Here is a 16,949-nt window from a genome sequence, read left to right on the forward strand (position 1 = left end):
TGTGTGAATTGTTTTTGCCAATATTTTCTAAGTCAGGAGCTGTCCAATGAATTATGCTGTTGGAACACATGAGAAAAGTATTGGCAATGTCTTACTCAGGACTCAGTAAAAATAAAGAGATTTACCATGAAGTAAAGAAATGTATTTTCTATTTATTGGAATAATTAAATAATCAAGAGTAAAATTTTAAACACATATATAAAAATATTAACTTTAAAAATTAAAATATAATGAAATAATAAAATAAGTATACAATTAAAAATACAATAACTGAGAATCCTCAAAACTACGTATATAAATATAGGATATATATGAAATTCTTTAGAGACATAATATCTATTCTTTGATTAAAATTGATACTTTTTTATAATTAAGGAAGTAGTGATTAAAAGCTCCGCCCAATTCATAATTGTCCAAAGAGAATCATTCTGTGTTATTTCTTGCTTGTCTTTTCTAATTCCCATTCAATTACCTAAGGGGAGAAAAAATATGATTATGGTACATTTCTATTGAAAACACAAGTGATAAAAAATACTGTTAAAACTTCAACAGAGTGTGGTAGAAAATTTAAAATAAAAAATACATGTCAAAATCTTAAAACACATTTTACCTTAAAAAAGGCATTTTATTTTTTAACTGAAGAGCCTGTTTTGCTGGACTTTCACTGCAGAGTACAATAATTATTCTCACTGCACAAAAAGAAGATTGTTTTCTACTTTCTCACCTTTATTTGAAAATGTATTCAACGGCTCGCTACAAAAAATTTAAACAAACTTTGAAAACCACTGATCAAAATGGACTAATTTTTCTAGCTCTTTGGGTTATTTTAATTTTTCTTTCTTAAAATAATTTTAGAAACTCTTGTTAACAGAGCAAACTATTAAACACCACTAAATACTCTGCTTGCATAAGTCTAATACGAAGTATTTTAAAGAGTGTTCCTACTACATATATAACAGCATCTTACCTACCCTGAAATAGAATAGCAATGTAATGGAATGTAGTTTCTTGGGAATAACTTATCTACCTGTACAACATTATTGTTTGCTGTTTTCTTCATTTCTTCAAATAGACCCCTTGAAGTTTTAAGATCCTAAACAGAAAATACAGCATTTCAAAATCTGTGCATGAAATTACAGAGAACGAGTCATTATTAAACAAACTTGAGATTATCTGAGATCATTCTATAAAAAGTATCAATGTGATTTGGGAAATACCACAAAAACCCAAAGTAACAGATTATAATTTAGCCCCATCCTGAAATATCAAAATACTCTAACCAAAATTCATACGAATATCCATAAATCCATGTCACACTAATCTCATGTTCCTAAGAGCAGTGACAAATCTAAGCCCATCCTTGCCTATGAGTCTCTACTCATGCTTCATGACTCACGAAATGAATGTACAGTCTGCATTTATTTTTCAGATAAACTATCTTTTTTCCCCCCTCTCTTCTTTTTGGCTATTTCACTCCACCACAAAGAGAAAATGACACAGGAAAGGAAACAGAAATTTCTGACTTTTGAAAAATTAATGAATATATCGAATTAGACTACAAAGCAAAAAAAAAAATAATAATCTAAATGTATTTATTTTTAAAAAGCAGTCCTTTGCTGCACCTCCACATTACGCTCCATTGAGGCAGCCACTTTCAATGCTTTTAGCTGTTTCTCTTATTTATATCTTCATGTTTCTAGATAATATGCTTATACTGTTACTTTGTGATTTGACAATTTGAGACTGACTCGTGTTATCAGTTATAACCGTTGTGGATTCAGGTCTCTGAATCCTTCCACCTCCTTTTCCTTCTCTCAACAACAGTTGCACTCCAGTTTTTGATTAGTAAAGAGTCACTGTTTGTATTATCATATCTAGGTAAATAGAGCTCAATCCTGAGCTAAGGTTTTATAGCTATGATTTCTCTTTCATCTAATGTTTGGTTTATCTTAAGTTTGCTTAGTTTTCCACGTATATAATTCTGGGTCCCCCCTACCCCACAAATGCTGTAAAAGATTGATTAAATGCACAACAAAGTTTTTTCAAAGACTCAGACATACTGGATAATCTCTCACTTCAGGTTTTTTTTTTTTTTACCAACTTTGTGATTTTTATTGATGGGCGACAACTTTATACTCCTAGATGTCACTAAACTGTGTACAATTAGAGACGCAGCGCTAGAGAAGAGCAGACAGCGGAATTACACAGAGACTCAAGGAGAGACCAACCTTCATTATTTTGCCCATTTGTCATTATGTGTTCACACACAGAAGCATGAAAGCAATTTGAAATCTTTTAACGGCAATAAAGTTACAATCACCCATCTATGTGACTAACATCTTAACTCCAAATATTTGATCTGTAATGTGCACGTAAGCAATTTATCATCGCACAATTATTAAAATGTATTTTTCCTGTTAGGAACCAGCAACTTATTTTTTGTGTTTATTTTTCTTTTGAAGTAAGAACTATTTCCTCTCTGATAACTGGCTCATTTTTACTGTTTATCAAAAACTAAAGGGTGGGGAAGGAAAGTGTGATGGATTAAAAAATTTATTTTTTAAGGAAAGATAAAATTCATTTTCACAAATTTACAAGTGTCGTTGCTGGTGCAGGATTTATTCTACTAACCAATTAGACTGGGAATCAAATGCAAATTTCCCCCTCTTACTTAGGAATCAGCATTATTTCAGAAATATGGGTTTTTGTGTATTTCCTCAAATCAACCGACAGTCTGTTTCGACCGAGTGATTTTGATTTGGAAGTTAGATGTCAACACAAACTATGTTGCGCACAAGCCCCCAGGCGTCTCCTTTCCATTCTAGCCCATTTTTGCAAAAGGGAGAAAGTTTCTCTCTAAAGAGCCACTAAAGAGAGGGAGGAAGTCAGTGAGAGTCGGTGTTCTAGAAGCAGGCGTTGGGCACACAGAGCACACAGGCGGTCACAGCAGGTCCACGCGGTGGTAGTACAGGAGGCAGGCTGTGCGGTCAGCAGTGGGCTTCACCACCTGGTACTGGTTAACCACTTTGACCATCTGGTCGTCGATGCGCAGCCAGCCATTCAGGCCGATCTGGAAGACGTCTGTGGTGTAGTGGCCGCCAGTCGCGCTGCTGCCGTGGTGGTAGACCACCGCAAACAGCCTGTAGGTTCTGTGGCATTTCAAATTCTTATTTTTAACTCCTGGAGAAAGCAGCTTTTTACTGATTTCCAAGTCCACAGGGTATTCGATGTTTTTGACAAGCTTCTGACAGCCACCAGTCTTCTCGTGAACAAAGCGCTTCAGGTGGAGCACGAGAACAGGAGGGAGCTTTTCCGGAGTCACTCTCCGACTGATCTCGACCTCTTGCTTGGTTTTTGTGGTATAACCTTGGACTGATTCTCTCGCCACCAAGCTTTCCAATGCATCCTGGACTGTCCGTATCTTGTCAGACTGGATATCCAACTGCAACGTGAAAAATGGCTGCAAAGTGGCAGATTCTTTTGAACTTTGCTGGTAAACCACAGACCTGATGTGTCCACCAAAAATGCTGGTGATTGGGGTCTGAACAAAATCGGCCTGGCGAGTGACTGAAGTCTTATTTCTGGGGCCCACTTATTCCCACTCGTCCTCACTTCCTTCATTGGGTTCTTCCTGCTCATCTTCGTTCACTGAGTGGCTTTTGGGTCCATTGGAAATAGTAAGTTTTTCATTACTCGGTGAAAGAAGTTTCTTTAGGTTCAACATCTCCTCGTGAAGTCCGTTCAGAATGAAGCCTAAGTACTCCTTAGCATCTTCCTGTCGGCCCTTTTCAGACAAGCTCGACTTGATGACAGTCAGGAGTCTATAAATATGCATGGGTTCAAAGGCAGCTCCAGGGCGGATATCTCTCACAATTTTATCCCCAAGAGCTTGTCTGGGTTTTAGAGGTACTGGCATATTAGTAAACTCATTCATTAGCCGGACAAAGCTGTCTATCATGGGTGTCGACGTACAAGGCCTCTGCACTTTTGAGTACAGAGGAATGAACTTCATCAGGTGGCACATCGGAGGGCAGGCTACCAGGGCCTGCAGCGTAGCGTTAATGTAGCACCAGTTTCCTTTATTGATCAGCCCACGGGGTTGCAATGACACTGGTTTATGTATTAGGGTTACATTCTCCAGTAACTCTGCAATCTTTATGGCTACAGGATCCTCTGAAACTGGAACAAGCCCTTCCTTGACTTCGGCCTGCTTTTCAGAGACCAGGGGAGACGTGGCAGGAGGGGAATACTTATTTTCCACAGAAGCCACAGGCAAGGAGGAAGAGGGCTTAGAATCATGAAAAAGACTGGCCCATGACTTAGCAGGCTGACTGGAGGGAGCGGCGCCCATGGCCGAGGCCAGGGCGTCACCAGGAGGGGAAGCACCCTCGGCTTTAGCAGGGTCCGAGTCCGGGCTTTCCACAGCGTGCAACTCCACCCCATTGGCAGCTGTGCCCTCACCCAAGGATTCAAGTATTTGTCCATTAGCAACTCCAAGATTTTCAGTAGTATCAGTCCCAATGTAAGGCTGAGCCACAGCTGTCCTCAACAGGCTGTCCCTGCCAGCCTCTGCAGGGAGGCAGGACTGTTCCAAGTCAGCCCCGGGGCAGCCCTCAGGCTGCCCTGCAGTCCGGGCATCGTTGTCGAGGGCTCCAGGGAAAGAACCACCAGGCACAGTGTCACTGACAAAGTCCGTGGAGTCCTGAGGGCTGCTACAAGTCCTGGGCGTCCCCAACCGGGGCACATCGCCCATCGACTCTGCTTCCTCTGTGCCTAAGTTGTTCGGGACTGCTGGATTGGCATGGCCGTTGACCAGGGCTTCTGCGGAAACGCTGCCCTCACCGCCATCTTTCAAGTAACTGTAATACCCAGGTGGACGTTTCTTCTTCTTTTTACACTCCCTTTGTCCAAGACCACTGGAGACGCTATCATTTTCCAACACTTCCACCTCCAGGTTAGAGCTGCCATCCAGAGCAAGGGCAGAGCCTGGGTCCGGGCAGTCAGTGGAGCTGTAGTTCACTTCTTTATCCCAGTCGTCAGGGGTCTTGGTGGAAGCTGTGCAACTAAGAATAAATTCGGGGGCCTGAGGATTCAATGTGCTCGAAATACTGTAGTTGGGCATTCTCGGCAAAGCGCCATTGGATTCAATTACTTCATTCACACCAAACTCAATTCTCTGATATTCTTGTCCATCAGGCAGGTCATCTGCAGCCTGTACGCCACACAGCACTGTCCCATTGTATGGAGGAAGCTCAACTGAACAGCGAGGGGCCACAAAGAACTGATTGAATTCGTCAGGGCTAAAATCTCCAAAAATATACTTTCTGCTGACTCATGTCATTACCTCCTTTTCAGTTTTCTCTGCCATACATACTGCGGGCTGCGGAGGGCCATGGCGGCCCGTTTCAATGAGCCTCGGCGCTCGTCCGACTCCTCACGCTGCTTCCCCCGCCGCCGCCGCCGCCATCTTCTCGCCCGCACATACACACTCCTGTTTTTTGTTTTTTTGAGGAAGATTAGCCCTGAGCTAACATCTGCCACCAATCCTCCTCTTTTTGCTGAGGAAGACTGGCCCTGAGCTAACATTCCTGCCCATCTTCCTCTACTTTCCATGTGGGACGCCTGCAACAATGTGACAAGCAGTGCGCAGCTCCACACTAGGATCCAAACCAGCGAAGCCTGGGCTGCAGAAGCAGAACGTGCGAACTTAACCACTGCGCCACCGGGCTGGCCCCTGTGGGTTTTTTTAAAATTGTATTTAACCTGGAGATCCTTCTCCCACTGCCTGCTCCAGTTTGGTCCAATTGCTCCCCAGGCCTGGTCCTGTTAGGACCTGTCTTCCCCAGTCTAGGTTCGCTTTTGTTTTATTTCTTGATTTCGTCCCTTGTCCTGCTGAACTTCATCTTCTTGCAAATTCTTCAAAAGGGTACATGAATGACAAATTTCTTTAGCCCTTCCATGCCTGAAAGGATCTTGATGGAATCCTCACACCTGATTGAATTCTAGCCTGGGTATAAAGCACTAGGTAAATCCCTTTCCCTCAGAAGCTGAAGATACTTTTCTGCTGTCTTCTAGCGTACACTGGAGAAGTCCACTGCCACTCTGATTCTTGATTCTTTATACGTAAACTACTTTCTCTCCTGGGAAGCTTTTAGGAAACATTCTCTCTATCCCAGGCGGTGTGAAATTCCACAGTGACGTGGCTTGCTACAGAACTGTCCATTCAGCAGGCGGGACAAGCTGTGTGTCCTTCCAGCAGAAGGCTTGTGTCCATCAGTTCTCGAAAATTTTCTGTTAACGTTTCTGACAATTTTCTCTCCTCTAGTCTCCATTTTTGAAACTCCTACTTTCAGCATATTGGATCTTCTGGATTAATCCTCCCATATTCTTATCATGCATTTAATTTTTGATTGACTTTTATCATATTTCTAATTTCAAGGAGCTTTCATGTTCTACACATTTTTTGGAAACAGCGTTCTGTCCTAGTTTTAAGCATGCAATTACCTTGAAAGAATTCTAGTTTTTATAAGTTTTCTTCAGGCTTCTACTCCTTCAGAGTTCCTTCATTCCCTTATGTTTTGGTGTCTCTTGTGTTACAAGCTTTTCTCAAAAGTCTGCTAATCCTTGGCTGTCCAGTCACATTTAAAAATCGGATACTAAAAATCTTAGTGGAAGCTCTGTCTGTGCACAGGCTGTTCACTGGTGGCATTACAAGGTAGGGTGATAAGGGGGCCAGTCGGCCTTTTCACTGTGGCTTCCAATTCTTTTTTCTCCAGAGACTATTTCCTGCACTGTCAGAGAGGTGGGAGGAAAGAATTATGTGTGATATACTTGTAGTTAACATTGTGGGAGAAGGAGAGACATGCAGAGCAAGTTGAGGGTTCCCCAGTTCACTGTGTAGGTCTTTATTTTCCACCTGGCACCTTGCCCCTGCTTTCCATGACAGCTGGTGTCTCCCAATCCTGAGCACCTCAGAGAGTTTAATTGGTTTGCTTCTCACTGGTATTCCACTAGGCAGGCATTTAGGTTGTAACTTCCATGTGCTTTTTCTTGTTCATCAATGTACATTTCTACATTATTTTTCTTTCCTCTTTTCTTGGTTTTTGTACGTTAATACTGTCTTTCTTGAGAGATTTTAGAAGGAGGGGAACTGAATGCATGTGGTCATTCTCTAATTTTAACCAGAAACCCACATATAATTGTGATTCAAGTCAGAAACTCTTACGGCTGGAGATAATCTAACATCATCTAAGTTTTAGAAAACTGTCACATGATAGGCTGCTCTGTCCAATGTTTTACAACTAGCTGATAATGGATCCAAAATCAGAAACTGAGTGTTTTGATAGGCAGTCCAGCATCCTTTTCACTCTATACTAAAATTACTAATTAAACATGTTTTGAAGTTTATTATCAACTTAAGTCAAAGACCTGTTAGAGACATACTGAAGATACCAGTAAAAATATAGTTTTCTATATATGAGGACTAAAATCAAATGAATAAAATATAAAACATTTTAGCTTCAATTTGTCTCTATTTAAAAAAAAAATCTGGCAACAAGTTCTAAGCTATCAGTATAAGAATACTCACTAAACATTATTTTGTGTCAAACAGGAGCATTAGCACATGACCTCACTTTTGCCATTTGTAGAGAAGACACTGTACCTTTAGATAGAACTTGGAGATGTCAAAGAGACGCTGGCTGCAGGCGGTGAAACATTCATGAGCCTCAGTAATACTGTGCTTCTTCAGGGTTTCAGTAACTACTTCTTTCAATATCTTGAATAGAACATAACATATGACTAATATTTTTTGGAAAAGGTACAAACATATTATTGCAGCTTTAGAGTTCAATTTTGTGAATTACACAATCATGTAGCAACGTTAAAGACAGATAAGCTCATTAAGACAAAACAATTGAGAAGAGATCTGTAACACTTACAGGGTCACATGTGTCACAGGATAGTATCTGTTAGCAAGAAATGACTGGAGTATCTTAAGAGGAATTCAAATCATGAGTTCTGCATTGAAATCTGAATGTACAAGTTACACACAGCAGGGATATATACATATTTCATTTTGTTATGGAAAATTTCAAACAACGAAAATTAGAGAGAAATTTTATAACAAATCCCTATCTTGATATATCTATCAACCAGCTTCAACGAGGATCAATTTGTGGCTAATTTTGGTTCATTTATACCTCTGCCTGCTTTCCTATTATCCTTCTGGTACTGGGTTATTTTAAAGTAAATTATAGATACCACTTCATTTCATTTATTAAATTTTTAGACATACATTTTATAATAAATCAAATAAAGGAATTTCTTCCCATGTAGAACTAAGAGAGAGAGGAAATAAATCTTTACCCGTGTATGTTTCTGTGATCTTGATTCCTTCGTTTGTCTTAATGTTTTTGATTCATGCACCTTTTTTTGACCTGAACCGGCCTTTGTGGTGATTTTTGGAGTTTCACTGCCAAGAACTGGAACAGATGGACAAGTCATAGATATTGATCTCTCTGCCCGCGGCTTTCTGGATGTCACTGCACGATGGTGATGATTAGAAATGCCACTCGTCTGAGAAAGAAGAGAATCTGAACTTTCAGATTTCACAAGTCTATTGTGGGGAAAAATATCCGAAACAGAGAGTAAGTGAATCAACAGTGAGGCCCATTTTCTGTCCTAAATGTTACAACTCTATCCATTGATATATAAACCCAAGAAAAGCAACCAAAATGTCTTGCTACTACTGCCTTAAATAAGCAAACGACACCGTATTATGCAGTCGCTCTCTGAATTCTTCAAATGAGTGACTTAAACACAGAAGGCAATGAGCAACAATCCAGAATTTCAGCTCATCGGCAAAGCAACGAGCAGTGTTACTGTTGCCCGCCCCCTCAATTCACCATGTCTCACGTAAGTCAGCTCTGGCACGCCAGGCGGTGTTCTTTATAGAGTCAATATTCATCTGTTAAATACTTACACTCAAGACAATTTTGATGAAGAAAACTGTACTTACCCTACCTAAGCACCTGCCTGTGCAAACTAAGTAACAGTGTTAAATACCAATAAAACTATAAAGTTGGCTCCTGTTTCAATCTTTCTAAAATGTTTACATTTCCTTTTACAAGATAGGGGCTGATATCCTTCTATTCTGCTAGCCCACAAGCCACAGTGCACTTTCTTTTCTGGAACACATATCTTTTTATCAGTCTCAAGTCAGAAATAAGAAATAATGTTACAAAATACAGTATCCTGAATGTTAACGGATTTTCTTTTTAGCTTTATCAGGTGCAAAAAGTATCATGAATTTGTAAAGTCCTCATGAAAATAATTTGGCCATTCCATATCAGGGACATAGTATTCTAATATTTTTAATTATTTAGAAAAAGATCTGAAAGTTTCACTTTAACATATTTCATACTTTTTGAAAGGTTTAAATCCCATAAGAATTTAAGGCTTGCTTTAGACGCCAAAGACCTAAATTTGACGAAGGCTCTAAAAATACATAAATTTAATAGAAATTAGAGTGTTTATTTCATAAAGTTCTAATTTCTATTTAAGTATTTGGGCATTTTATTTAGCTAGTAAAAAAAAAAGGAATCCAGAAAAGTTTCATATAGCCTATTATTATGTAGGCTTTAAAACTGTATTTTATATGAAACGAGTGGTTTCAAAATGGTGCCTTGCAGAACCCCTCGTTTAAGGGGCCAAGGCAGGTAGAAAGCAGTGAGAGGAGGGAAGGAAGAGCCAACAGAACTGCCGTCCCAAACGCCTGCAACAGCTCACCTGCTTCATCCACTGGGTAAGATCTCCAGTGTTCCATGGCTTAAAAATTTACAAACCATTGTGCTAATGGACTGTATATTAGCATATGAAGCAAGAAACAGGGTGTTTTTTCTAAATCATTTCTTTTTACAACTTAAAAGCATAATCAAACGTTCACAATAAAAACAAAATCCTGGTATGAAGGAATTAATCTAAAATCTGTGCAGAAAGTAACTTAAAAACATGAAAGACTAATATGAAAAAAAATTACCCTAGGGACTAAAGCACTTTTTGTCAAGATACTATGTTTATGCGCCTCATATGTCACCTTTTTTTGGGATAAAGGCAATTCAGATCTTTTGATCTCCTTTTCAACCGGGATGCTTCGGTCCGGAGTTCACTTTGTAGAGTTTCTCCATCAGGGACGCTTCCAGGCTCTGACAAAACCGCAGGCGAGGGGAGGGGGCTCAGCACAGTAGGTACTGGAACACTCTCCCTGGTGCAGGTAGTTTGCGTTTCATAACGAATAAGACGAGACTGCAGTTCAGAAAATCCCCCATCTCTTTCTAAGGCTTTTCGGTCATCCAAGCAATATCTAAACAAGAGAAAGATCATTAAAATCAAAGCCTCCACAACAGCAATGGGCTTTCCCCTGCCAATTAGGAAAGAGCAAAACATTTACTTAAAAAGTTCTTACTTAACTTCCTAATAATTGTTGGAAGGTTGAGTGAATGACTGACATCCCTCACAAGTTCAGTTTTTTCTAGCTTGCTGGATGACATGGCCAAAGATTAAAAAATTCAAAGTACAATCTGATTCCTCTTTGACTGTTTCTGGGCAACAGATTAAGTTAATCCTCTGCCTTATTTTCAAAATAATATAGTTGCTGTTTTAATACTTTTTAAATCTCTACCAACCTCTGACTCCTCGGCATGGTTGATATCTAACAACATGAAATGCTGATTTCTGTTAGAAAGGGCAAGTTTATTTTCAACACAAAGATTAAAAGGGCATAAGGCTGTCCTAAACTGGCTCACCAAACACAGCTCAGAACATTTTGAATTTTCTCTTTGAAACTCACTTCCCATCTTATTGACTGATTGACAGGCTTTCCTTCAAACACTTCGGCTGGCTCTGTGCATCTGTTTCTAGGTAAATCTGATTTGAGGAGTCAATGAGATGTTAACTCAGTGAATGTTTCTGGACTTAAGGAAACCCCATGTTGTTAAGCACAACAAATGAGCATATCAGGAAAACTACCTATGAGATGTGTGACCTTAAAAAACTTCACTTTCTCCCCTTCTACAGCTGCATCAAGGAAACACAAATGGTTTCACATACATGATGGCAGGACTATAAAAATTAAACCCCTTCTCTGTTATCTGTCCTCTTCACTTGTAAAATTCTAAGAGGCTCCCTAAAATCAGACCTTTGGGTCCATAAGCTGTTAGTTCAACTCCCAGGGGCCGTATCATTACTCTAACGTCTGATTGCCTACGGAGGTTTTAAGAGCTTCCTCCTTCCCGGGTGACACGTACACATTTGATTTCTAACAGTACAGACCAGGGAGCCAGACTCCTGGGATTTAAATCTGCTCCACCACTGATCAGCTGTGTGAACTTGTCCCAATAACTTAACTTTATCTAAGCTTCTGTTGCTTCATCTGCAAAATGAGATTTATAGCAGTTGTGTCAAAGAGCTACTGTGAGGATTTCTTGAACGGGTACGTATAACCACTTAGAACCAGCGCCTGCAACATGCAAGTAAAATATCATCATGATCCTCATCATCATCACCATCATCATCATCAGTAGGTTTATTTTCTACCACAGTGAATGTTATAGTATGCTGATAATACGTAGCATAGCAAGGATTTAGATCCAGACTGGTGACTTCAGAGCTTGACTTTAACCAGTTTAGATACTATCTCTTACGTAAGGTGTGAGCATCATCTTACTCAGGGATCAAGCCATGCCTGAACATTAGAATTATCTGAAGAGATTTTATGAAACACTACACCTGGTCTACATGCCCAGAGTTTCTGATTTAATTGGTGTGGGGTGGTACTCAGTCCAGACATTTTTTTGAAAGCTGTCTATGCAATGCTAAAGCATAGCTAGGACTGAAAAGATCTCTGATCTAACCTAACAGTTTAATTTAACAGGGGAGAAAACTGAGTTCCAAAATCAGAATGCTAACTGGTGGCAGAAGAGAGACTCGAACCTACGTCTCTCAATTCTCTGTCTAATATTCTTTCCCGAGTCTGTTGTTTAATAAAGTACATTTCATTAAAAATTAGCGGCAATTTTAAGGATTACTGATGAGTCCTATTTCTACCCCGGGCAACTGATAGAACCTAGAATAAAATTCAGAACTATGAATGTTAAGAAAGGTCCTAGGCAAGATGCAATGTAATGCCTGATTAGCCTACAGGAAATTTTTGAGAGAAAAGATGTATATTTTGACTCCAAATGAAGATTTTTTTCTACTCTAAGATTCTGATTCTAAGATGCAGATTTTTTCCTTCTAGTTTTAGCACCTCCTGATCACAGCTGTTCATAATGTCATCCCTTCAACTGAATTATGTGCACTGTGCATGTTGGCTTTAACTGCCATTTAAAATGTCTTCAAAATGATTATACTATGATTTGGAATTGAAACCAGAAGTTACTTTACAAATAAAGGAACAGAAACAGAGCAGCAGGGTGTACATTTGACGTTAGTGAAGTCAATATTCATTGTTGGATGAACGACTACAGGGCCATATTTTCCTGCAAAACGATAATCAAATGCTTTATGCATCCAAAGAAAAGAAATATCTATAAGAAGATGAAGCTATTTCTGTTTTGTAAATACAAAATAGGCAAGATATTGCCTATCACACACCAAGTAACGCCAATGAAGGCAGGAGAAACTGCCAAATCTCTTGGAATAGATGAAAGAAATCTCAAAGTAATAAGAGGCTGGTGTGACTGACCAATTTGCACAGTTTGACAGCAGAATTCAATTTGTTGTTAAAGAAACAGTGCATCTTGCGATCAATGGTATCTTATACTCCAGGATATGATAGATAAGTGAAAAAACAACCAACCTGGTGAAATATATTTCACTTTGCCTTAAGAAACATTGATTTGCACTTGAGTAGTTTATCTATTTTTTCCAAATATTCCTTATGGCAGAGTAGAGGAATTGCTCATGGATTCTAAAGGCTTCCAGCAACACAGGAAGAGGGAACTCTCCTTGCAGTTTCATATTTACCTTAAAACTTCACTTGAATTTTGTTTCTACTCCACAATCTATGTTTAACATAAAGAGGCGCCCACACTATGCATCCAAATCTTCTTGAAAAAAGCATGCTTCTGGGTTCACCGTGCGCACCTCCTACAACTTCCTTAGCTCAGTCTCAATGCCCCCAGGTTAACGAGCATAAATTCATAGCAAAGAAAACTGAGTCACCGCCACATCTGTTTACCTGTTTACGGGGGTAGGTAGGTAGTACAGGAGAAGAGAACTATTTCTTTATAATGAATCAGAATCTCGTAACAGCGTATGGGTATAAAACAATAAATTAAGTTCTGTGTAGATTTAGGCCCAGCAAGAAATAGTGCTCAAATAACTCAATTTAATGTTTTGATAAATGATCATGAAGAACATATCCTTTACAAATTCTATAAATTTATATGTAACACTAAAATTGGTCTAAAGTAAACTGAAAGCAACAGAACAAAAAAGTATGGAAATGAGACTCAGAATGACCAAAACAACATCATTTTGGGAAAAATAATAAAAAATATGGTTCTATGATAGATACTTCAGTCATGAGTTAAAAGGAGTTATAGCTTATTTCATTCAAATCAGTGCTTCAATGAGTTTGCAGGGCTGACGAGGAGAAAAACACATGTTTCATGGGGTCAATATTTTGGCCATGTAGCAAAGAAAATGTTAATATTAGTACATTTTCTCAGTAGAATACACTATCGTTGATCATAATAATATAAATACTGTCTACTGGTTTCACTTTTCAGATTTAAGTTATATGCAAAATACCTTAAAATGCCATTATTCTACTAACTGATGAGGAGGGCCCTAAAACTCTTATCAAACAAAATGAGGGAGATATTGCTTTATAGCTGGTGGAATAAGAAATAGAAGGTAGATATATGATTTGAAAACATGCAAATAAACAGTAGGAAACTCAAAGAGTGAAGAAGGGGAACCAAGTTCTCATATTGCATAGAGGAGATTCAATAATATTTTATATAGATTTATCAATATATATTAATAGAAGGATATCCTTTAGAACAAGAGGGGTGACCACTAGAGAAATTAAAATCACACAAATAAAACACTTTTTTCTAAAAACCACAATTGGAGGGAGGAAATAGTAAGAAAACGAATTGTTGGTTTTTATTATAACCTTTTCTGTAATGTTGAATTTCTAGGGGTGTTTTTGTTTTTTTTTTTTTTTTTTTTTGAGGAAGATTAACTCTGAGCTAACTACTGCCAGTCCTCCTCTTTTTGCTGAGGAAGACTGGCCCTGAGCGAACATCCATGCCCATCCTCCTCAACTTGATACGTGTGATGCCTACTACAGCATGGCATGCCAAGCAGTGCCACGTCTGCACTCGGGATCTGAACCGGCGAACCCCGGGCCACCGAGAAGCAGAACATGCGTACTTAACCACTGTGCCACCGGGCCAGCCCCTAGCTCTTTAATAAAATCAAAAAGAGGGGAGAAAACAGAAAAATACATCCCATTAATCAAATTTTTATATACTAGAAAAAAAAGCTCCCATTTAAATTTGATTAAGGCAAATTTAGTACAAATGAAAAATAAAATTTGTGATCATTGCACAAAAGGATATATAGCTAAAAATACGAATAGTTTAAATAAAAGGTTTAGCTAAATTCAAAGCTATTTGGGAAACATATCTAACTTTTTGATGGTAAAGGCAACACAACAATCCTCTCAAAAGGAATTCTTTCCTCAAATATCAGAAATGAAAAGCTTGAACAAGTGGCATTTATCTTTTTATGATTCAGTAGTTATCTCTGAGTTGCCTGTTGTTAACAAAATAATTTAAAATTCTTTTCTGAACCACTTAGATTTAAATTACCATTTCATACAGGACTTTTTTCAGAATTGACTCCTTATTGGATGCTGTCGTTCCTATCTGCTCATTTTAAAGTCCGCAAATTCTTATTTCAAATGTTTCTTCCCCACTCAGACAGAAATTGTTCTATCAGTGTGTTGTTCCTTGTTATCGCTGAGTAGTGTTGCTTTGTATACATAGACCAGCTTATTCATCGTTCTCCTAGTGATGTACACACCTAGGTTGTCTCCAGTTTGGGGCTGTTTATGAATAAAACTGCTCTGTGCGTTCTCCTACAAGTCTTTTTGTGATTAGGTTTTCATTTCTCCTTGGCCAATACCTAGTACTGGAATTGCTGAGCCGTAGGGTCTGAGTATGTTTAGTTTTATAAGAACCTGCTAGATCTTTTTCTGAAGTAGATATATGATTTTATACTCCCACTAGCAAGGCACAAGAGTTCTGACTGTTCCATATACTTGCTAATATTTATTAGTCTTTAATTTTAGCCATTCTGGTAGCAGCACAGAATTTTATTTTATGGATGTACTATAATTTATTTAACCAAGACCCTAAAGTTGACATTATTTCCCTGTTTTTTATTTTAAATAACACTGTGAAAAATACCCCTGCATAATAACTCTCACTGTACATCACTCATTTTTTCATTAAGCTAAATTAATCAGATGTTATCAACAATTGCAAGTTTTTCCATTCTATATTTCTTGCTAAGATTATTTCTAATATTTATGGTTTTATTTGCTAGTTTGAATGCTAGTCTCTCATTGTGTTTAAAATTGGAAATGGCTGGTTTAGAGGAAAACTATGCTTTTTGTAGATATTTTATCACTGACCACTTTACAAATTCTCCTACTACTTCTAATAGTCTTTCAGGTCTCTTTTCTGCAAAACAAACAAACGAAAATTTCTTTGGTTTCATTTTCAATACATATAGTTCTTTCACACTCTTTAGTATTCCTTATTTTAATTCATTGGCTAGAACATACAGAACAATGGTTTAAAAGAAAAGTGATTTTCTTGCACCTGACTTTAATGGAGTTTAATTTTGATGCTTGAAAATAAAATAACTGAATATTTTACCTCTAGTGTCAAACTTTACATAAATATTCTTTAAATGAAATAAATTTTATTTAAACATAGCAAGGAACCTAAGCATTCCTACAACGACTTGTTGGGTGTCCTTCCGTATTTTCTCAAGTGTACTACCAGCCACCCAATGTGCCTAAGCTAAAGAAATTCTTATCTCCTCTTTCTCATCCCCAACATCTAATTGGTTTCTCAAGCTCTTTAGATAGCTGTTAAGTTTGTATTCTCCTTCCTATTTTCACCATATTCAAAATATTTCAGTCCTTCAACATCTCTTCCTTGAAACATTTCCACTCAATTTATCAAAAGACAATGAGATGTTTTGAATGGTGCAAAGCCAAGCATATAATTTCACGCTTAAAGAATAAAAGATTTTACTGCCTCAAAAATAAAGATCAATCTCCCTGCCATGTCAACAATGATCTTCACGACTTCATGATTTGGTCTTATTCAAAAGCAAAAATGCTATTTCCCGTTCTTAGAATCTGTACCTCTGTACCTCGTTCCTCCTCCAGATATTCCCTTTTTCGCCAAGGAAACTCCTATTCATTCTTTCAGACTTAGTTCAGATGTCCTCCTTGAAATTCTCTCAAATTGTTCCTAGAGTTTATTTGCTCCTTTCACTGAGCAGCATTATCTGCATTCCAACACTATTTATTCTCTGCTAAAATCAGGTGTTTCTTTCTTTCTCCTCTATTACAGTAAAGTTGAACCTTGGTGGTATTCGTAGGGGATTGGTCCCAGGACCCCTGCAGATACTAAAACCGGGGGATGCTCAAGTCCCTTATATGAATAGCATAGTATTTGCATATAACCTGCATACATCCTCCCCTAAAGGTTAAATCCTCTCTGGATTACTCACAATACCTAGTACAATGTAAATAATTATTACATTGTATTGTTTAGGGAATAATGGCAAGAAAAAAAAGTCTGTACATATGCAGTACAGACACAACCACCACAGGCCTGTCCATCCACAGTTGG

At 38.3% G+C, this 16,949-nt stretch overlaps 1 protein-coding gene across 2 annotated transcripts in view; it reads right to left on the reverse strand.

Moving 5' to 3' along the window:
• Positions 1–205: 205 nt before the first annotated feature.
• The window catches only part of MTBP (MDM2 binding protein), an 85,164-nt gene continuing 68,420 nt past the window's right edge, over positions 206–16,949 (reverse strand). The window contains exons 18-22 of one of the 2 annotated variants that reach the window (XM_046641539.1): positions 10,097–10,363; positions 8,368–8,617; positions 7,664–7,777; positions 1,028–1,093; positions 206–472 (exon numbers count right to left, since the gene is read on the reverse strand). In XM_046641539.1, coding sequence (XP_046497495.1) covers positions 434–472; positions 1,028–1,093; positions 7,664–7,777; positions 8,368–8,617; positions 10,097–10,363 — 736 coding nt within the window. In that variant the 3' untranslated portion in view covers positions 206–433. Of the gene's footprint in view, positions 473–1,027; positions 1,094–7,663; positions 7,778–8,367; positions 8,618–10,096; positions 10,364–16,949 lie in introns of those variants that run through there. The other variant, XM_046641540.1, reaches the window with a different exon arrangement.

The sequence above is a fragment of the Equus quagga genome, chromosome 16 (assembly GCF_021613505.1).
Source record: "Equus quagga isolate Etosha38 chromosome 16, UCLA_HA_Equagga_1.0, whole genome shotgun sequence".
Taxonomy (NCBI): domain Eukaryota; kingdom Metazoa; phylum Chordata; class Mammalia; order Perissodactyla; family Equidae; genus Equus; species Equus quagga.